This window comes from Echinops telfairi, unplaced genomic scaffold, assembly GCF_000313985.2.
Source record: "Echinops telfairi isolate 266 unplaced genomic scaffold, ASM31398v2 ScPeMD7_3533;HRSCAF=4204_0, whole genome shotgun sequence".
NCBI lineage: Eukaryota > Metazoa > Chordata > Mammalia > Afrosoricida > Tenrecidae > Echinops > Echinops telfairi.
This window is the reverse complement of record NW_022107431.1, coordinates 60,380,940-60,404,896: the sequence shown is the minus strand read 5'-3', so window position 1 is coordinate 60,404,896 and position 23,957 is coordinate 60,380,940. Positions and strand designations below refer to the sequence as shown.

Here is a 23,957-nt window from a genome sequence, read left to right as displayed (position 1 = left end):
GGAACAAATAGACTAAAAAGGTGACCGTTCAAACTTACTCAGGAATGCCAAACCCACGCCAAAGCTAGGCCCGATGACTGAATTATTTACTTTTGAAAGTTCTTGCAAATCCCATCTATCAGTTCTACTCTGTACATATGGCATCTCTTGACAACTAACAAAAATTAGTATATATATATTTCTGTAGATTAATAGATGAATTTCTAAATTACATTATTCCAAAAAGAAGCCCTCTAGTCATAGTGTCTAGGCACTTGGCTGGTCACCAAATGTCGTTGTTCAAATCCCCCAGAGGCTCTGCAAGAAAAGGATGTGCCACTCAGCTCCCATAAACCCTAAAGGGAGGCGATGAAGGGGATTCCATTCCTTGATGACTGATGATATTATTCTAGGAGCTGTTTTAGATATTGTCTTCTTAGACCATGCTAGTGCAAATTATTGCTAATTTACTTTTGATTTTAGGACTTCAATATTTTGATATTTTGTTTTTATTGTGTCCTGTAATTTATTAAAATAAAAAAACACTGCTAAAAGTGACACACATATCTGATATGCCCATAAAACTAAAACAAATTCAAAGAGTAGAAGGACTTATATATGCAAGCATAAAAAAACTGCGTCTTAAAATTGCCTTATTGTAAATTAGGTGAAGCTTTACAGAGCAGATAAATAGTTTTATAGTCAATAATCCATCCACATTTTATTTAAACTCATCCATTGAAATTCTGTTGAAGAACCATTAGACCATGTCCTCCCTGTGTTTCCTGTTTTCATTCCTCTTTTATTTTTACCTCTTGGAATTTTATCTTGTATAAATGCCATCTTAAATGATTGGTTCTTTTAGTACAGAAGAAACTCAGTTATAGACCTGAAGGGTTACTAAGGGTCATAGTCTTGGGGGAGCTCTATAAGTCTATCTGACCAAGAAGCTTGAGCTCTCTTGAAGTTTTGAGTTTTGTTTCACAGTTTTCTTGCACTTTTTCCCGGATTTCTAATGTGATCTTTTTTCAGAGCAGTTGGGAACAATCTACTTTTGGTCTTAGGGCTGTGGAGGTGGATGACTGTGTGATCCCTTAGTTCTAATGGATTGCTTCCATGTGTCTTTTGAGTTTCATCATCATTTGTCTTCTGGGACCAGGGAGACCAGTAGTTGTGCCTTAGATGATCGCTCCCACCACATGTTGGTTAGTGTTTTATTCGGTGGTGGCTTGTGTAAAGCTGTCTCACCACTGGCATGTTGAATGCTAGCAAGATCATCCAGAGTGAACAGGTTTCAGTAGGGCTCCTTGACTCAGACCAGATCATGGAGAAGGGTTGGGCTCCCTACTTCAGAGGAAGAAGTCACTGAAAACTTTACGCATGAGTATGAAGCATTCTCAAATACTGGAAGTCTAAACAAAGGAAGCAGAACCTTGTCAGAGATAGTGTTGGAAGATGGGCTCCTCAGGTCCGCGGGCATTCAAACTATGACTGAAGAAGTGCCGACTCCTTGGAGGGGAGTCAACCATTGTGACCCGAATTGGATAAAGCCAGTGGGAATAGAGCTGTCAGGATCTTTATTTAGTAAAGAGAAACAGCTGCACAATCTTCTAATGATTATACACGGGAATGTGCGAAATGTGAATTTAGGAAAATGAGAAGTGGTCAAAATTGAGATAGAATGCATGCAGATTGACATCCTAGGCATTAGTGAGCTGACATTTTGTATCAGAAAATCATGTGATACACTGTGCCAGGTCTAACATAATCAAGAAGATGTGCCATTCAATGTCAGAAAGGATCTTGCTCAATCCATCTTGAAGTACAATGATATCTGTGATTGGATTTTATCTATCTTCCTTCAAGGAAATCCAAGCAAAACAAAACTTATTCAAATGTATGCACCAACCACAAAAGTTAGTGATGAATACATTTAAGAATTCTACCAATGACTTCAATTGGAAATGGAGCAAACATGTTATCAAGATGCATTGACAGTTATTGGTGATTTGAATGAAAAAATTGTAAACAAAAAGGAAGGAGGAGGAATTGGAAAATATGGCCTTGATGGTAGAAATGAAGATGGAGATCACAGGATAGAATTTTGTAAAATCAATGACTTGTTCTTTTCAAAATCAATGACTGTTCCACAATAGGCGACTATACACATGGACTTCCCCAGATGGAATACACAGAAATCAAATTTACCACAACTGTGGGAAGGTGGAATGGAGAAGCTCAATATCAGTAGCTAAAACCAGACCAGGAGCCAACTGTGGAACATACCATCACTTGCTCACATGTAAGTTCAGAATAACGCTGAAGAAAATGAAAACAAATTCACCTTGAGTCTATCCCCCTTGAATTTCTAGAACATTTCAAGGACATATTTCATGCACTTAACTCTAATGATAGAAGATCTGATGGGCTGTGGAAGGACATCAAAAACATCATTCAGGAAGAAAGAAAAAGGTCATTAAAAAGACAGGAAAGAAAGAAAAGATCAAGGTGGATATCAGAAGAGACTGTGAAACTTGCTCTTAATCCTAGAGGAGCTAACACGAATGAAAGAAAGGATGACGTCAAGGAGCTGAATAGAAAACTTAAAAGGCAGCCCCAGAAAAAGCCAAATATTATAATGAAATATGCAAGCACCTAGAATTAGAAAAACAAAAAGAGAAGAACATCTTTCACATATCTGAAACTGAAAGAACTCTAGAAAAAATTTCAAGCCTCAAATTGAAATTTTGAATGATCCTGTAGGCAACCTATTGAATAATGCAGGAAGCATCAAGAGTAGATGCAAAGACTACACAAAGCCACTTTACCAGAGAGAACTAGGAGGTAGAATATGAGGAAGAACCAGTGGTGCTGAAGGAAGAAGTTCAAGCTGCACTGAATGTGTTAGCCAAAAACAAGCTACAGGAATTGACTGAATACCCACTGAAATCCTTCAGAGTTCAAGTAGCACTAGAAGCATTCAAGGCTCTCTGCCAGGAAATGTGTCAGATAACTATGTGGCCTCCGTATTTGTGTCCATTCCAAAGAAAGGTGATCCAACAGAACGCTCAAATTAAAGAACAATATCACACACATATAAAATTTTGCTTAAGGTCATACAATAGTTCCAACAGTATATTGTCAGGGAACTGCCAGAAATTCAGGCCATATTCAGAAGAGGATGTGAAACAAGGAATATTACTGTTCATGTCAGATGGAGGTTGGCACAAAGCAGAGATGCCTCAAAAATGTTTATTTGCGTTTCACTGACTAAGCAAAGGCATTCAACTGTGTGAACCATAATAAACTGTGGATAGGCTTGAGAAGAATGGGAATTCTGAAACCCTTCATTGTGCTCATTCAGAACTTGGACAGGGAGTAAGAGGCAGTTCTTGGGACAGAACTTGGGGATACAGTGTGATTTAAGATCAGGAAAATTGTGGTTGTATTCTCTGGTCATACTTGTTTAATTTATATATAGTCAGCAAATCATCCGAGAAGATGGATTATATTAAGAAGAGTGCAGCATCAGGATTGGTGGAAGACTTATTATCAATCTTTGCTATGCAGATCACAGAACCTTTCTTGCTGCAAGTTAGGAGGAATCAAAGCACTTACTAATGAAGATAAGACTTGTAGTCTTCAGTATGGATTACAACTCAATGTAAGGAAGACCAAAAGCTTCACATCTGGACCAATAGTAAACATCTTGATAAATGGAGAAGAGTTTGAAATTGACAAAGATTTTATCTTGCTTGGATCCACAATCAATGCTCATGGAAGCAACAGTCAAGCGATCAAAAGACACATAGCATCAAGTAAATCTGTTACACAAGACCTCATTAAAGTATTGAAAAGCAAGGATGTTTCTATGAGACTACGGTACACCTGACCCAAGCCATGGTATTCTCCATTGCATCATACGCATATGAAAGTTGGTTATCGAATAAGGAAGATGGTAGAAAAATTGATGTGTTTGAATTGCAGTGCTGGAGAAAAATGTGAATGTACCATGGGCTGCTAAAAGGACAAATATTTCTGTACTGGAAGAAGTAAGGCCAGAGTGCTCCTTAGAGGCAAGGATGGCAAGACTTTGTCTTAGATACTTTGGACATATTGTCAGGAGAGACCAGTCCCTGGAGAAGGACATCATGCGTGGGAAAGTGGAGGGGCAGCAGAAAAGGGGAAGACCCTCAAGGAGATAGCTGTACATAGTGGCTTCAACAATGGGCTCAGGCACAGGAACACTTGTGAGGATGGAGCAGGACTGTGCAGTGGTTTTTTCTGTTGTCAATGAGATCCCTATGGGTCAGAGCTGATTCGATGGCACCCAACAGCAACAACTGCCTCTGATGGGCATTTATGTTGTTTCAATGTTTCTACTCACGAGTTTTGCTGTGTTGGACATGGGCATGTACCTATTGGTGTCGGCTCTTATTTCTCTAAGATATTATTGCCAGCTTCTATAGTCTACTCCCAATTTTTCTTGTCAAGTGTCATGCTGTTTTCCTTAGTGGTTGCACTATTTCACATCCATACGAGCAATGGATGAGGGTCCCAGACTCTTATAATACTCACCATTTTTTCACTAATCATTTTATTAGGGGCTCATACAACTCATCACAATCCGTACATACATCATTTGTGTCCAGCACATTAGTACATATGTTGACTTCATCATTCTCACAACACCTGCTTTCCACTTGAGCCTTTGGTGTCAGCTCCTCATTTTCCCCCTCCCTCCCCACTCCCCCCGCTCCCTTGATCATTTATAAATTATTATTATTTTATCATATCTTACCCCATCCAATGTCTCCCTCACCCACTTCTCTGCTGTCCATCCCCCGGTGGGGGGCCATATGTAGCCCTTGTCATCTGTTCGCCCTTTCTTCCTCACCTTCCCTCCACCCTCTTGATATCGCCACTCTCTCCACTGGTCCTTGGGGATTCATCTGTCCTGGGTTCACTGTATTTCCAGTTCCTGTCTGTGCCAGTGTACATCCCCTGGTCCAGCCGGATATGTAAGGTAGAATTGGGTAGAGGAAAATTGCATATTTCATCATTGCTACACTGTACTCTGATTGGCTCCTCTCCTCCCGCAGCCCTTCTGCAAGGGGATGTTCAATTTCCCGCGGATGGGCCCTGGGTCCCCACTCTGCACTCCCCCTCAATGACAATGTTATGATTTTTGTTTTTTTTGTCTTTGATGTCTGATACCTGACCCCTTCACAGCCTTGTCATCTTACAGGCTGGTGTGCCTCTTCCATGTGGGCTTTGTTGTTTCTCAATTAGATGGCCCCTTGTTTATCTTCCAGCATGTGGGACCCCAGATACTATGTAATTTGACAGCTTGGCACCATCAGATTACTTCACCGCATTTGCTTATGTACCCGCTTTGTCTTCAGCATTCATGTCGGGGTAGGCTGGTATGCTTCTTCCTTGTGGGTTTTGTTGTTTCTTAGCTAGATGGCCACCTGTTTGCTTCAGACCTTTAAGACCCCAGATGCTGTATCATTTGATAGTCGGGCACCATCTGCTTTCTTCACCACTTTTGCTAATGTACCCCCTTTGTTCTCAGCAATCCAGTAGGGATAGGCTGGTGTGCTTCTTCGTGTGGGTTTTGTTGTCTCTCAGCTAGATGGCTGTTTGTTTATCTTCAGGTCTTTAAGGCTTCAGGTGTTATATATTTTGGTAGCTGGACACCATCAGCTTTCTTCACCACACTTCCTTGTGCACCCATTGTCTTCAGTGACTTCAGGTGTTATATCTTTTGGTAGCCAAGCGCCATCTGCTTTCTTCACCACATTTTCTTTTCTTTTTTTTTTTTTTTAGCATTGTAATATATATTTTTTAATTTCAACATAAGTACAATTTACAAATATAATACATTAAAATTATAGTATTAATTTATTCTTTGGCATATTTCTCATTTGAGTGAATTTTTTTTGTATTGTATGATTCTATTTCTTTCTTTTTTAAAAAAAATCATTTTATTAGGGGCTCATACAACTCTTATCACAATCCATACACACCACATTTTCTTATGCACCCATTTTCTTCAGCGATCGTGCCAGGCAGGTGAGCATCTCAGACTGCCGAATTGTTAGAATAAAGTGTTCTTGTGCTGGGGGAGTACTTGTGCAGGGGCCCACTGTCCATCTGTTTTCTTAATACTTAACCTATAAATATATGGACATAGATCTATTTCCCCCTCATCATATATAAATATATTTACATCTTTATATGCCTGTATTTACATCTCTATGGCTACCCTTTGCCTCCTAGTTCTTTCCTCTGTTTCTTTGTACTTTCCTCTTGTCCCACTATCATGTTCTGCCTTCATTTGGGTTTTAGGCATTCCTCTTGGCTACATTGCTCTTGATCCAGCCCTGCAAGGCCTCCCACACCCTCCTCGACATTGATTTTGGATCACTTGTTGTTCCCTTGTCCCTGTGCTTGTTAACGCCCTCTTCCTTTCCCCCACCTCCCCTACCCCCATGCTCACTGGATCTGTCATCCTGTTGTTCTCTCTTCTGGCTTGTTTATTCTGCCTATCCCTTTCAGGTAGACATGCTATGTACCATCACCAGACTGAGTGCAAAGAAGTGACAACAGAAAGTAAAACAATGTCTACAACAACAGCAATACACACATATGCATATATATAGAACCGTATGAATAGTTCAGGGTCTGTTTGCTTTCCTTCACGTGTGCTTTCCAGTCAAGTCTGGTGGGAAGCCATGCCCCGGCACTGCCTCTCTCCCTGCTCACCGCTCTGCTCCCCATGCTGCTCTGATGCATGCCCCCAGAGGCTGTCGTTTGGAGTGGTGAGCTCAAGGCGGGCACAATTCCAGTTGTTTGTCTCCAGTGCTGTTCCCAGTGGAGCGATGGGTCAATGAGGAATGCTGTGTCCCGTGGTGGGGCCAGCCCAGTGGTCATCTCCGTGCATCGCTGTTCTGAACAGGCACATTGTCCCCAGGGTGGAGTGAGCCAGGATGTGCTCCACTCTTTCCTTTTCTTCCCTTTCCCCACTCATCGGCTCACATGCGCTCCGACCAGACCAGTCCCCCTCCCCCTCTTCTGAGCTGCAGCTTCACCAGCATGTTTTATCTGCTTGCTTGTATTCTGACTTTTCTATCAATGCTGGGGTGAGGTGCTATCCTATTGTTGTTTTGATTTCTCTCTTTCTAACAGTTAATTATGGTGACTATTTCTTCATATGTTTGTTGGCCACCTGAATGCTATCTTTGGTGAATGTTCTCATCGCATTCATAGACATCCTTTCTATTGTGACTTAGGCGAAAGTCTCAGACACCATCAATTTTGCATTCAACAACTCATTTGTTTTCCACTGTTTGCATCATTTTTGCCCACCGCCCTCTTGTTGAATATTGCTTTCTCTTTCACCCAAGTTAACACTGTCTACTTTCTAGCCTCTGTGCCTTCAATTTCTCCCCTGCCTTTCTGACTCCTGGTCACCATCAAAATGTTTCTCTTTTAGTTAGAAATGAATTTCTTGATTTCTAAAATGACAGTGGTCTTATACAATATTTGTCCTTTTGTGATTCACAAATGCCACTTAGCATAATACCCTTCAGGTTCATCCCTTTCAAATGACATTTCACAGATGCATCATTGTTGTTTATTGTTATTTATTTTCTATTGTGTGAAAGTGTGAAAGTTTATCCATTCTCCAATGCTGCCTCGGCCCATTTTTAATTGGATTATTTGCCTTTTTCTTGTTTATGTTTGGAAGGTTTCTCTAAATTTTAGAGATTGGTACCTTTTCTTATATGTCTTTACAAAAAAAAGTTTTCCTCAAGCTGTGGATTCTCTTATTACTCTTTTGGGAACATTTTTTGGTGCACACAATTGTCTAATCTTTAGGAGGACCCAGTCATCTATTTTATTTTCTTCTGTTTATGTGTGTTTTCATTATGTTTGATAATGTGTTTATGCCACAGATTAAAGTCCCCAAGTTTGTCCCTATTTTTCATAGGTCTATATATCGATGGCTGTACCAATACCAGGCTATTTTGACTCTGGCTCTGGCATTGAGCATGGGAAACGAGAAGCCTCCTACTCTGTTCTTTTTCAGTAGTATGTTGCTTACTTGGGTGTTTCCTTTCTATATCAACTTGGTAATTAGTTTTCCATCTCTTTAAAGAATGATGTTGAAATTTGTACCAGGACTGCATTATATTTGTAGATTGCCGTGGGTGGTGTTGACATTTCACAATCTTAAGTCCTCTTAGCCTTGGTGGCTGTTTTAGGCTGGGTTATCTACAGAAACAAAACCAGTGATATCTAATAAAGAGCTTTATCTCAGGAAATAATTTTTTATCAAGAAGGCATCCCAGTTCAGTCTAACTCAAATCCACGGGTCCAGTGCTAGGCAGAGCCTTCCTTAGACTCCAGTAGCTGCAGGCTCATGGGGCAGAAAGGTGAAGTGGGAAGCGGAGAGAACACAGGCCGGCAGGTACAGAGTAGCATGGCTCCAAGTTCAGTGGGAATATAGCAGAGCGGCCACAGCTGGGCCCACATGGGCCTGCCCTGGGGACAGGAAACCAGGGAGGAGAAAGGAGAAGCCCAAGAATAGGAAAATGCTCTCACTGTCCTCTCATAAGAAGGCCACACCCTCAAGGATTCATCATCAGGTTGTGACCTCATAGGTTGGCGTCCACCTATCCCCAGGTGAAAGTTGACGTAAGATCTACCTGCCACAGTGGGGTTGTGGGTTAAGTTAAGTGCTGGATTGTGAGCTGCAAGGTCAGCGATTTGAACCCACCAGCTGCTCCCTGGAAGAAAGAACTCTCACTCACGTGAAGATTGACAGTTTAAGAAGCCCTCAGGACAATTCCTAGAGGGTAACTATGTGTTGGAATTGAAGGCGGTGAATTTGGGTGTTTTTTGGCACATGTGAGCATGGTATATCTTTCTATTTATACAGATATCTTTTGGTTGCTTGTAATAGTGTTTCATAATTTCCTTTGTACAAGTCTTTTGTTTCTCTGATTATATTTATTATTAGATATTTTATTTTTTAGGTGGTTATTATAAATGGTACTGCTTTCCTGAGTTCCTTTTCAGAACTTTCTTTGGTGACATAAAGGTATTAATGTTTGTATGTCACTTGTACCCTATCACTTATTTATATCTTTCAGTTACTTCCAACAATTTTTTTCACCAGGTTGTTGGGATTTTCTAAGTACAGGAACCTATCATCTGAGAATAGAGAATGTTTTACTTCTTCGCCAAGTTGGAAATCTCTCATTTCCCCTTGTCCAACAGCTCTGGCTGAGGCTGCCAGCAGCACAGCATTGAGTGAGAATGATGATAAATGATCTTTGTCTGGTTCTCATTCACAAGGGGAGTGTGTTCAGTTTCTGTCTCTATGTGTGGTTTTGTATATGTGCACTTTACTATATTGAGGGATTTCCCTTCTATTCCTATATTCTTGAGGGTTTTATGGGTGTTGAATTTGTCACACGCCTATTCCACATCAATCTTCGTGACTGTGTGGTCCTTTTCGTTTGCTTTATTTTTGAGATGGATTACATTACCTGTTCTTCTAATGGTGAACAATACCTGCACACCGAGTACGATTCTCACTTGGTTCTATGTAAGATGTATTATTTTTTGATAATTGGTGACATCTATTGATTAGAAGTTTGTTGAGAATTTTTTAGTATTCTTGGTTCATGAGTCATATTAGTCAATCATTTTCTTTTTTAGAGATGTCTCTGACTGGCTTTGCTATCAGGGTTATGTTAACTGCATAAAATAAATTTGGGACTTTTCCACCTTTTCCAGATTCTGAAATAGTTTGCGTGGAATTGGTGTCAGCTCTTTTCAGAATGTTTGATAGCATTCACCAGGAAGCTATCAGAGTCTATACTTTTTTGTTGGGAGTTTCTACATGACCAAATCATTTTCTGTCTTTCCTAAGTGTCTGTTTAGGCTTTCTACTTCAGGTTGTTAGTTTTGGTAGGTGGTGTATTTCTAGAAATCTGCCTAGTTCTTCTAGGTTTTCAAGTTTGTTGAAATATAGTTCTTCATAGTATTTTGTTATTATCTAGTTTTATTTCTATTGGTTCTGACTTAATGGTATCCATTTCATTTCTTATTTGTCTTATTTGTGTCTTCTTTTTCTTTGTTAGATTTGTCAATGGTTTGTTGATTTTGTTAAACTTTTCAAAGAGCTTTATTGATGCTTTCTATTCTTTTTACTTTCCTGTTTCACTTACTTCTGCTTTAATCTACTTTAAAACAGTTTATTGGGACATAATCCACATATTATATAATTCAATTGTTCAGTCATATCAAGAAGAGTTGTACAATCATTACCACCATGAATTTTAGAACATATTCTCCTGTCAGCTTCTTCTGTCTGCTTCCCACCACCACCCCAAACTTCCCTGCCACACAATTAATCCAATTACAATCTTCATAGATTCACCCATCCTGGATTTCATTTACTGAAAAACATACAAAAACAAAGAAACAAAAAGCTAATAGCAATAACAAAATAAAATATAAAATAATCCCTATCAAAAAGAGAGCAGAAAATGAGGACATTTTAAAGTGGGTCAAAGAGTAATCAAATGATAAGATTTAAATATTCACCTAACTACATCTACTATAATCGACTTTCTAATGTACTCTGTATGATAACAAGACTATTCACATCCCTGGTCTATGTTCAGAGGGGATTCACCAGAAGCTTAATTCACATGTATTTCTCCTTCACGTTTTTTTTTTAAAACTGATAAAACTTTTAAATGAATCAAAAGGGAGATCAAAGAAGATGTTACTTTTTAACCTAACTACATCTGCTATAACCTTCTCTACAATATTCTCTGTCTGTGAACAAGACTATTCATATTCCTCTACTGTAGTCAGAGGGGAGTCACCAGTGGCTTAATGCATGGACCCTGCAAATGGATTTGGGCTTCCTCTGTCAATTGTTGCCTTCAGCAAACCAGTTGTTCACAATTTAAGCTCTGCTACCATTCCCTCCTTCGGATTTGGATTATATTATTTACAATCCTTGAATCATACATGCTGGTGTACTCCTTCCATGTGGACTTAATGGACTCCTCACTTAGATGGCTGGTTGTTTCAAGACAAGTCCTTAAAAACTCGGACACCATTCTTTTTGATGGCTGGGCACCATCTAGTTTCTTAATCATATTTTTCTTTATAATAACTCACTGTGTTTTAATGTATTTAGGTTTGTTTTCTGGCCTTACTGATGGTCTGTCCTGGAGAATGTGTCATGTACTATAAAGGAGTGTATATTGAGCTGAAATTGGGTGTAGTGCCCTCAGGAGGTTTAGTTGGCTGACTTTCTTATTTAATTCTTCTGTGTTCTTATTAAATTTATTTCTAGATTTTCCTTCCCTCATCTAAAGTGGAATAGTGAGTTGCCACTATTATTACAGGGCTTTCTGTTTGTCTCTTCAATTCTGTAAGGCTTTGCTAAATTAATTTGGAGGAATTTTCGTTGTGTGAATAGATGGATCTTGGCTCAAAGTACAGGATACCAGAAAGATGTTTATTTGTGTTTCATTGACTATGCAAAGGTATTCGACTGTGTGGGTCATAATAAACTTGTGGATGACCTTGAGAAGATAGGAATTCTGGAAAAACTTCATTGTGCTCTTTTGGAACTCGTATGTGAATCAAGAGGCAGTTGTGAAAAGAGAACAAGGGAATGCTGTATGTTTTAAAAATCAGGAAAGGCAGGCATCAGGGTTGTATCCTCTCACCATACTTGTTCCATCTGTATACTGAGCTAATCATCAGGGAAACCAGATTCCATGAAGAGGGGTGCAGCATCAGAGTTGGAGGAAGGCTTATTAGCCGCTGTGGTATGCAGAGTCCACAAGCTTGCTTGCTGAAAGTGAGGAGGAATTGAAGCCCTTGCTGATGAAGATGTAGCCTTCAGTGTGAATTACAACTCAATGTCAGTAAGACCTAAATCCTCACATTTGGCCCAATAGTAACACCATGATAAATGTAGGAGTTGAAATTGTTGAGGATTTTTGTCTTACTTGGATCTGTAAGCAATGCTCCTAGAAGCAGCAGCCAAGAGATCAAAAGATATGTCGCATTAGGTAACTATACTGCACAGGACCTCTTTGAGGTATTGAAGAGCAAGAATGTTTCTTTTTGGACTAAGTTGTGTCTCCTCCATGGTGTTCTCCATTGCATCATATGCATGTGAAAGTTGGACATTGAATAAGGTAGACCGCAGAAGAATGGATGCATTTGAATTGTGGTGCTGGAGAAAAAGAATATGAATGGACCATGGACTGCCAAAAGGACAAACATCTGTATTGGAAGAAGTAAGGCCAGAGTGCCCCTTAGAAGAAAGGATGGCAGGATTTTATTTTACATATTTTGGACATATTGTCAAGAGAGTTCAGTCCCTAGAGAAGGACATTGTGGGTGGAAAAGTGGAGGGGCAGCAAAAAGAGAGCAAGGATCTCGGGGAGACGGACTGACACAGAGGCTGCATCGATGGGCTCGGGCACAGGAACCCTTGTGAGGATGGCCCAGGACTGTGCGGTGCTTTGTTCCACCATACACTGGGTCATTCTGGGCCAGAGTTGACTTGATGGCACCTAACAACAGCAAGCACAGGCATTTATTATGGTGGTATCCAGGGATGGAGGGAGTCAAATATGTAAAAAGCCGTTTGCTACCTTAAAGTAGTTAATTAGTTCATAGTCAGTGCTTAAATAAGGACAATAAAAGAAGTGCATAAACCTAGATCATAGGAACACAAAATATTAATGTAAAATATTAAATAATACATTAAAAAAAAGCAATAAAAATTTTATTTAAGACATTTCTATATTGGTTCTTGATTGGCATCCTCGATTGCCATAGTCTGTGCTTTTACCCTAGTGCCATCGACTGGGTTATTTACCCTTAACCATCTGTTTAGTGTAGGAGTGGGATCCCATTCCTTTAAAACTAAGTGAACTAGACAGTAGTTATTGTGGTTGATATATTAGAAACACACAACTTATTTTCTTTGAGCATATTATGGTCATCTTTGAAACCCCCCTTTCTGCTTCAGCTGAATTTACAACAATTATTCTGACAGTAATTTTAGCTCTTTGAACACTTTCGGGAATTGCATAATTCACTCATAATGTCTCATGGGAATTGGGGGCATAACACAAAGCTGAAACAAATGACAGCAAGCCACGCTCTGGTTGTTTGGCACTTTCTTTCTTTGCATTACCTGTGTTTGTTTACTGAAGTAACAGATGCCAGGGAATAGAAGTGGAGTATTTCATCAAACGAATAACACTGAATTTGTGTGACATGGCCCTGCCTGCTACTCACTCTCATGAGATCACAGAAGAAATGGGTGCCATCAGAAAGCATGATGAATAAATCAGAAGGTGTGTGTCTATAAGGAAAAATAGCAACCAGCCTTCCAATTGAGAAGTCAGTGAAGTCCACACCGGAGAAGCATACCAGCCTTCGTGATCCAAGGATTATAAACAATAAGATCCAATCCCTTAAGGGGGAGCAATACTACTGCCTAAGTTCTAAGCACCCAGTTTCTAGAACACTATGGATGATCATGGAAGCCCAAAATCCATTTGCTTGATCCCTATGTGAATTGAATAGCTGCTGAATACACGCAGGGTAAGAATATGAACCACCATAATATCAGAAGAGAGCCTTGTAAACAGATTCTTAGCAACCGTACGCAGATTGGAATGTAACACCTTGCCATTGGATGTCCCTTTGGACCCACCGTCAATGGATCCTAAATTTTTAATTTTGTTAGCGTCTTCTTATATTGAGGTCTTTTTTCCTATTCTCTATCCTTGTTTTATATGATTTTCTCTATAGTGAAGCCCTGGATTTCTGAAGACAGTAACTGGAATAATAATTACCTGGGAATATGGAAGTGGGAAGTCAACCTAAGTGGGGACAAGAAGGAAAAAAGGTTCCAACGTTGATTGTGGAGATGATTGCACAACCCTTTTTAATATAAGTAAACTAATGAGTAGTATTAGGTGTCAATTAGAGCTCAGCAAAACATATTTTAAAAATAAAAAGGAAACATAGAGAAGAGAAAACTGTGGGAGGCAGGGAGAGGACCCTCTGCCAGCTAAGGAGTTCTCAGGGTGGGGGTCATGGGGGTGGGAAAGTGTTAGGAAGTAGACTTCCTGCTGGCCTAGATATTGTTTAGGTCAGGGTATCTGATGAGGAAGTATATCTCAAGGGGTCTCAAATGGTGGCTGATGTCAGGGTTTTTATACCCAGAAAGAGTACTTTTGCTTCAGCAAGTGGCTGTTGCTAGGATGGATGGTTGTAGAAGAAGTTCCTGCCTGTCAGAGTTTGCCAGGAGTTACATTCTACTAGTCTGATGAGGTGGAGTTCATATACCTTTAGACTTGGGGGTGAAGCACACAATGCTCTGTCCAGGGTGGTGAGCTCTTAACTCAGCTTGTATAAGATGACAGTGTCACTGGCTGGTGGGTGAGCGAAGGTGCTCCTGATCATCAGGAAGGTATGGGTAGCAAGGAAGGATCCCACCTCCATCCTCATCAGCCACCGATGTGCCAGGCCACTGTCTGGATTGAATGCAGCTTGCAAAAATTCAGATGACTGTGCTGAATCAAGCTAGCTGACACTTCACTCCTCTGTCTCCTCTCTCCTGACTTTTGTTCAGCTTCTTCTCACTCCTTGGAAGCTCAGAATTTTGTGACTATCACTTGCATGTGGCTCACTTGGGCTCTCTTGCCTCAGTTGTACAGTGTTTGTGAAGGTTGTCTGTGTAGTTCACTATTTTGCTGGAAGTTTCAAAGCTATATCTTGAACACTAATAATTCATTAACTTAGTGATTATCTTGACAGAGGGGATAAAAAAAAATCTTTGACACAGAAAAACTATAACAAACTTAGTGAGTTAATGAGAAGAAATAACGGCCTATAAATCAACAGAGGTCAATCCAGGAAAATCTATCTACTCTAGAAATTTCCAAAGAAAGTATTGTGGAGCATTAGTATGCTTTGACATATTAATCAATGTTTCCCCAGATTGTTTTACAATCAGGGAAATTCTGCATGCTATATTCCTCTCCTGGGATGCAGACTCTATCAATTTTTTTTTTAGAAATTTTAAATTAATTGTGCCTATATAAAGTTTTACAATTGTATTAAAATAGACATCACATAAAATTTACAATTTAAAGCAGTTTAAAGTGTACCATGCAATCACATTAATAACATTGGCAATGTTGTATGACTATCATGACTGTCTACTTTCAGCTATATAGGTTTACTTATTTAAAACTTTTTTTTGTAAAACACAGATGACACAACATTTGCCAATTCAACATTTCTCATGTATACAACTGGAAGACAAATTAAATCAGTTATACTGTACATCATTACCATTATCCATTGCCAAATGTTTGATCATTGTGAAAATTTTTTCTTCTGGAACACATGAATTTAATTTGGTGTTCCTAGGTACCACAATCACAGAAATACTGAAACTAGGTCCCGCATTAGTTTCTTTATTTATATGCTCATGAGTGACTAAATGCCTTGCTCAAGATCAAATAGTGAGTTAGGGACAGAGCCTGTATCATATACAGATTTCCCAATGTGAAGAACAGGGCTTCTATTTTCAGGTGTTTTACACTAGACTCGATTTAAGTTTCCTGACCTGTAATCAATAGCTAATACAATAAATTTTACACAGAATTTCAATAATTACCTCCAATCTTTTTTTAAAGGTATATTGTTTTTAAAAGCAACCCTGTGTTAGTTTTAAACTTATCTCATGATAATTTTCTTTCTTTCTTTTTAAAAATAATGATTTGACCTTCATCCACATGTCATACAATTCAATAATTCAATCATATCATAATAATTTTCTTATGAAAGGGTTCATTATAAGAACTCTCCTTAATTCACACAATTCTTTTCTCAGGTCTTTTTAAGATTGTGGCTGATAAAACTCCATACCTTACCATGGAAGAAATTATAAGAACAATTCATATTGGACCAGGTAGGCTAGGACATCCTTACTTCTATCATCAGAAGGATATACAACTAGAGAATATCATCATAAAGCAGGGCGAACACTTCACGCTCAATGCAGTTGAAGAGATCAATGGAGAAATGATGGTGAACTGTGGCGTGAACAGAAATCATCAAAATCACTCATTTACTTTGCCTTTGTCACAAGAAGGGCACTTCTTTGAGTGTGAAGATGAACATATTTATACCCTCAAGGAGATTGTTGAGTGGAAGATCCCAAAGAATAGAGCGCGAACTGTGAAGCTTACCGATGTTTCAAAGAAGTGGGATTCAACAAATCCATTTCCAAAAGGCTTTTATGGCTCTTTGATTCTCAAGCCTGTTTATGAAATTCAAGGTGTGATGAAATGTAAGTATTCACAGAGAATAATGCTATATCAACATGACTATTATAAGGTTTGGTAGAAAGGAAGGTTTGAGAGTTTAAGGAGTAATTTGTTTGTAAAATCTGCTGAGTTAGACTTCTGTCCCTGACTTGTTTGTAAAATCTGCTGAGTTTAACTTCCTCATCTATAAATAAGGAAATCATATATTTGTTGCAAATTAAATTATGTATATAAAATATTTTACATATACAGATGACTGTATCTGGGCATATATATACTCATATGCAGAGGTAAAATGCTGTAACTAACTGTTAGGTACAGGAAGATTACAATACTAATTCATTTTTCTTACTACCAGTTCAACAAGGTCAGAATAGAACTACAATTTCTTTAAGAGAAAGTATATTTGATTAGAAAGACACTTTACCTTTATGGTGGTGGCCAATACCAAACGTAAGAAAGCAAAGTTTCTTTAATGTGTTTCTTACTTTATTCTTGTGTTAACCTTTTTTTTCAGACTCTGGTCACTGGTCATAAATCACCCCTGTTAGTTGAGAGCTCCTCTGACTTATAGAAAATGAAATGATAAATTAATGCACACATTGTTGTGCTGCAATATGCAACCTTCAGAGGATTATATGCATTTCAAATAGGATTATCCAGAGAGAGCAGTGTTACCCTCAGTGCATGAATACCTTGATTTTCAAAAATGTGACATAAAATGGGGGCAAGCGGTGGCCCAAAATTTATAAACTTGTCATCAGAAGTTCTGAATTCTCCTTCCGGACCCATAACTTAATAGTCAATGTCTTTGTGAGTCATTTAAACTCCCTATATCAATAGAAAGGATTTTTGACCTCCGTCTGCCTATCTCTTGGTGGTCTTTTGAAAGTGAAATTATCATCTGTATATATGACACTTACAGAACTTAAAAATATTATGTAAAAATTTGTTCTCATTAATGTTGTTAGTAATTTATGCAATAGCGAAAAATTTGCTGAGATGCTTTGGGTAGGTTTTAGAACTGCATGTTAAACCTTGTTACACACAAATATTTAACTAGCAATGGATCACTTCCCTTGAACTAAATGTAACATTACATAATGCCTTTGAAGGAGTGAGTATTCTTTAATCATACAAACATTTGAAGCCACAGCAACTTTCTGACTTCACATTAGTGTTGCTTGCTAATCCAAAATGTGCTATCAAAATTGACCATTGGGGTTGCCTCATTTTTAACGAATAACAAGAGGCTTTTGCTCACTTTCTCAATTGATTAGTGTTTGGAAACGATGCCATCTCCTACCACCTGGGAGCAAATGAAGGCAAGCCCACACCTGAGGTGGCTATCACATTTAAGGCACTGGCTTAAGGATTAAGGAGGACTTCTGCTTGGCAGCGATATTTAAATAAAGGCCAGAGAGCTAGATAAAGAAGGACAGACGGGGCTGGGGGAGCGGGGCATCCGCGGGAGCGCAGGTAACCATGGAGGTGAGGAGGGTGCAGGCCCATCCAGGGTGAGGGGAGAGAAGTAAGGGCGTCTTGAGACAAATACCAAACACGCACAGGAGGGAGTGGAAGCAGTCATGAGAGGTTAGGAAATATACAAGCAGACAAAAGCTCACTGTCATTGAATTGATTCTGATGCACGGAGACCCTACAGGACAGAGGAGCGCGGCCTCTGTGGGTCTCCAAGGCTGTAAATCTTAATGGTAGCAGACAGCTCAATCTTTCTCCCTCAGCGAGACTATTGGTTTCTACTTGCTGACCTTGCTCACTTCACTACCAGGGCTCCTAAAACATAGACACTAAGGGGTAAACGTGTCCTAAAGGCTAATTAAGAAAGCGTTTCTGATGGTGAGGGACAGTCAGATTTACTCTTTAAATCATTGAGCGTATGGTGTATGTGGTGAGGGAGCCCTGGAGCATGGGGCTGCTAACCTAACGGCTTTGTGCTCCCATAAAGATGGTCAGGTTTCTCCCACCAGCTGCTCTGTGGGAGAAAGATGAGGCTTTCTTTCTACTCCCATAAAGATGTCCAGGCTCAGAAGCCCTACAGGGGCAAGTCTGCTCTTTCCTATAGGGTTATCACAAGTCAAATTGACTCCACGCCAGTGAGCTTAGTGTTTTGGTGCATTGTGATGTGAGGCCACTGAGAGCTGGAAGCGATGCTGGAGGTTGACACAACAGCGCTCTCAGTGGACACACCCGCTTCATGCACTCAGCTAGGAACGGAAAGTTAGAGGCTCAAGTCCCCCAGAAGTATTTTATAAAAAGGTCTGGAAGTCGACTTTAGTCATAAGGATAATACATCAGCCACTGAGCACGGTGTAGCCCAGTTCTAGCACACCCAGATGGGGTTGCCAGGAGTCAGAATCGACGGCACGTGGTTTGATCTGGCAACAGAGAAAAGTAGGTCAATCATGAGGATTTGGAGATCTTTTGGAAAGGGAAAGAATTCAACCTTACCTTTTAGTATTCTGGCATAGTCTGCTAGATATAGACACTGGCAGATGAGCCTCCCAGGCCCAAACCCATTGCCATTGTGTTGGTTCTGCGTGGAATCTTGCCTCGTGGGATAAAGCAGACTGTGAGATTGTTCTTTCCAGAAGCAGCTAATGGGTTCAAATCCACTGCCAATGCCAGGGCGCCTATGAAAAATGAGCGGCAGTGGTTGATGTGATTGTTTCAGTGAAATTAAGTCTGTGTTCCTGCTAACCAAAGTACCAGAAGGAAGTCTCTGGGCTGAAATAAAATCCTTCACAAAATGCTTTCGTCCAGTTTCTATTGCTTAATTCTATTAAAGTGAAATTTTGATGCTAATTAATTCACATTTTAATTGCTTAGGGCTTGTTTAAAACTTTAGTCCTTAAGTTGTGGCTCTCAGGATAGGTCCTTTGTGTCTTGGGCTGGAGTACAGTTTCTGGAAATGGGGGTGGGGGGGGTGGGCATAGCCATCACAACATATCCAATATTTTATTTTGTTGTTGTAGGATGTTTTCCTCTAAATATAAAGCAGACTATTTTTCAATCAGCTGTGGTCTTATTTCATGAGTTTTCTTTTGAGTGACTCAGAAATTTGAACCTGCCTTGAAGTCAAGGGGGCATTGCTAAGCTGTCTTCCATCAATGCCCTTTCGGACCAACAACAGTCTAAACCACTCCAGACTTCATACCTTCTTTTCTAAAGTGACAAGAAAAAGAATATGCCTGGAGGGGTGGGCGGTGGGGGTAGGGAGTTTGAAGGACATCTTGTGGGGAAGGCCAAATGAAAAAGATTGAGAATTCCTAGAAACTATGAAATATGGATTTGTTGAAAAGAGAACAGAGCAAGTAAATAGGATAAAAGAGCTTCTACTTGTAGATGATAACTGACAACAGCATCACTCCTGCTATTTATTAATGTACATTATTAATAATTATTCATAATTATTTCATATTTATTCATATAAAATTTATGGTCCATTTAAAGAAAATTAGCAGAAAGGATAAAAACATATGTTCCTGGAAATTCTTGGTCAAATGCACACTAGTGGCATAAACCCTTCTGATCTTTACCATGTATTCAATGATTTAAAATATATGCATATTTATTTTAAACATATATATAACTTTAGAACATTCATATAAATCACAATCTAAGACTGTATCAAGATCTGTTAATTTCACAAGTAGATAAAATTCATCATATTGTAATAGATAGAATACATAATATCCCTCCCTCAAAATTAGATCAGCTATTTAAAGTTGCTTATAAAGAACTTTAATTTCCCCTTTAAAACTTTTTAATGTTGTTATGTTTTGGTATAATGAGCCCTGGTGGCACCATGGTTAAGCACTTGGCTCCTGCCAACAGACTGGTCATTTGAATGTAGCTAGTGGTTCCTCAGGGGAAAGGCCTGGCTTTCTAGTTTCATAAAGATTACAGACTAGAAAACCTTATGGAATAGTTCCATTTTATTGCATGGAATCATCATGAGTCAAAATGGTCTTATTGGCACTTAAAAGCAAGATATTTTGATACTTAGATTGATTTCTTCCCTATGTAGAATTACAGAAGAGTTGAGCATTTCTTAATACTTTTAGAAGAAAGTTTCAGTGTCTGACCTCTAAAATTTGGCAAAACAATTTTTGTTCCCTGTGTTGTTGTTAATTGTCTCCAACTCATAATGAAAGAACACCGCTGGGTCCGTGCCCTTCGACATCCAGTGGAAAGAAAGATTACTGGGTCCTGTGTCATCCTCCCAGTGATTGAATTTAAGCTCAGTCTTGCAGCCACCGTGGCACTTGACCTCCTTGAGGGCATTCGTCTTGGCCTCTGACTCTTCACGTCACGGAGACGATGTCCTCTCTTGAGCTCAGGAACAATGGTCTCCCGAAAGATGCTGAACATCCCTGAGGAAAGTCTCCTATTCTCACGTTGAAGGAGCATTTTAGTGTATTTCTTCCAAGAAAGGTTTGTTCTTTGGGAGGTCTGTGGTGCTTTCAATATTCTTCACCAAAATTCAAATGAATCAGTTCTTCTCTGGCCTTACTTACCTTTTACCAGCTTTTACATTCATTTGGCAGTTGAAAATACTATGGCTTGGATCATGCCCACCTTCCGCCTTAAAGTGACATATTTGATCTCTAACATTTTTTAAGAGGTCTTGTAGAACAGCTTAACCCAATCAAATATGTCCTTTGACTTCTTGACAGCTGCTACTTTAAGTTTTGATTGTAGATACAAGTATTTGGATCTGTAAAAATACTCAATATATGAAGTTAATTTAGTTTATAAGCAAAGGGCTGAAATCACAAAAGCAAAAAAGTGACATAAGAGAGGCAGTATGAAAATATTGCATATTGTTTTTACTAGATCCCATCTAGTTGGTTCTGACCATAGCGACCCTGTGCACAACAGAATGAAGCACTGTTCCATCCTGAGCCATCTTCACAATTGTCCCTATGCTCGAGCCATTGTGACAGCCTTTGTGTCAATGCATCTCATTGAGGGCCTTTCTCATTTTCACTGCCATCTCCTTTACCCAACATAATGTCCTTCTCCACGAACTGGTCTCTCCTGACAACATGTCCATATTATATAAGACAATGTTTCACCATCCTTGCTTTAAGGAATACTTTGGTTGTGCTTCTTAAAATGGTAGAAGGTCAACCAGTTCATTTTGGTACAATGATTACATATTCTTTCAATCTTTTTTGTAAAAAAATCATTTTCCTGGGGGCTCATACAACTCTTATCACAATCCATACATCCATCCATTGTGTCAAGCACATTTATACATTTGTTGCCATCATCATTTTCAAACCATTTTCTTCCTACTTGAACCCTTGGTATCAGCTCCTCATTTTTCCCTTCCTTCCCCCACTCTCCCTCCCTCATGAACCCTTGATAATTTATAATTTTTATAATTATTAAATACATTATTATAAGATATATTTGTATATTTTATATTATTTGTAAATATGTATATCTTTATATATAAATTATTTTTTTCATGTCATACACTGATGTCTCCATTCACCCATTTTTCTGCTGACCGTCCCTCAGGGAGGGAGTTATATGTAAATCATTGTGATTGGTTCCCCCTTTCTCTCCCCACTTTCCCCTTACCCTCCTGGCATTGCTACTGTCATTATTGGTCCTGGGGGGTTTATCTGCCCTCGATTCCTTGTGTTTCCTCACTACCCATGTCTTTCCCCCTCCCACCTGTTTTCCCCTCTCGTGTTTTAATTGGCTACCAGGACCAGACTTTAACCCTATGCTCCAAATGTGAAATTAACATACCAGCATGAAGCAGGGAACCAACAGAGAGGTCTGAGGGGCCAGCCCCAATTCGAGTTATGCAGACAGCGCCCCCTGTCTGCAAAAGAATTCACTTCAGAGGATAGCACTGAAGCTACAGCTCAGAGATACGGACATGTCTGATCAGGGCACACAGGAGCAAATGAAGGGGGAGGAAGAGAGTGTGGAGCACATCCTGGCCCACCAAGACCTGATGATGATATTCCTGCTCAGAGCAGTCAATGCCCAGAGAGGACCATAGGGCAGGCCCCACTACGAGACATGACGCCTCTTTGTTTTCAACTGTTGCATTCCAAAAGCCAATAATTATCAATGCATCTGATGCATGTTTGAGCAATTTCTGATTGAAGTCCTTGGTAGAGCCCTTCAGTTTCTTCCTCACTTGCTCTTGTAGCTGCTGCATAAATTTGTATAATGATGGCATTGATCGGATTTCCTTTAAATTGGATAGATATAATCCTATCAAAGACTACATTGTACTTCAACAGACCTTGAATGTCTAGTCTGAATGCAACACCATTCCTCTTGATTATATCATTTGTGGCATAGTAAAGCATACGCTATTTTTAATTCAAAATGGCTAATACCTGTCCATTTCAGTTCACTAATGCCTAGGATATTGATTTTTAAGAGTTCCATTTCATTTTGACAATTTCCAATTTTCCTAGATTCATACATATACATTCCATATTCTGATTATTAGTAGATTTTTGCAGCTGTTTAATTTTTTACCTTGGATCATGTCCTATTAAAAAATGAAGATCCCAAACTCTCCCCTCCCACAGGCTTTACTTCATTCACGGGACCATGGTCAAATCTAGTCCAAGAAAGTAGCTCCTCCTTAGTCACATTTCAAGTGCCCTCTCACCCAAGAGCCCTATCCATCAGCACTATTTTCAATAATGTTCTGTTTCCATTCATTAGGCCTTCATTATCTGACAATGTTCGAAGGTTTGCATAAGGTTTTCAATATCTGCTTTCCCTGAAGTGGGCAGTCAAATCCTTCTTCGTAGTCTCTTCTTAGTCTTTACTTTGGATGACACAGCTGGCATTTGAAATACTGGTGACATAGCTCCATCATCACAGCAACACACAAGTCACCATAGTATGACACCTGGAAAGACACATGGTGGAAATATTACATAATATGTTTCTGGTATTCATTTATCGCCTAATAAATATTGCATATTAGGCGATAAATGAATAGCAGAAAAAGTGCATTGTCTTTTAGTATTCTGACTCTTCTAAATTTTATTTGTAAAATATTTTCAAACTTTATAGTACCAAAATTTGGCAAAAAGCCTTGGCCCTTGCCAGTTTCTGAATTCCCACCACATGTTGTTCACACCCTGGTTCCCCGAAAATAAGACAGTGTCTGTAGTATTAAATTAAAAAATGGCACGGAGGGAGGTGGGGGACCAGCCCCCACCGCTAATACTCCTATTGCTACTTCTACTCGGATTCAGTAATACTACTTCTGGGTTCAGTAATGCGCAATTGTACGGTTGAGATATATAAGCATTATATTAAGGTCATTGAGAGCATGAGAGATAATACAATAATACAGTCAGGCATGTTACATAGTACCATTGCTCACCTCAGCCCAGCTTGGTGGTCCACATGGAGAGAGGGGGAAGGGAAGGAGGGAAAGGGAACAAGGGAGAGGGGAGTGACCAGGGGGTGAGCAGCAAGGAGCTCAGAGTCAGAGAGAGAAGTCCTCTGGCTCTATATTGCTGACCCATGCCTATATACCTTTTGGGA

General features: G+C 39.5%; 1 protein-coding gene across 1 annotated transcript in view; it reads left to right on the top strand.

Moving 5' to 3' along the window:
• Positions 1-23,957, top strand: part of THEMIS (thymocyte selection associated) — a 227,030-nt gene that overhangs the window by 53,265 nt on the left and 149,808 nt on the right. Inside the window, exon 3 of the mRNA XM_030886730.2 lies at positions 15,956-16,414. Coding sequence (XP_030742590.1) covers positions 15,956-16,414 — 459 coding nt within the window. The remainder of the gene's footprint in view (positions 1-15,955; positions 16,415-23,957) is intronic.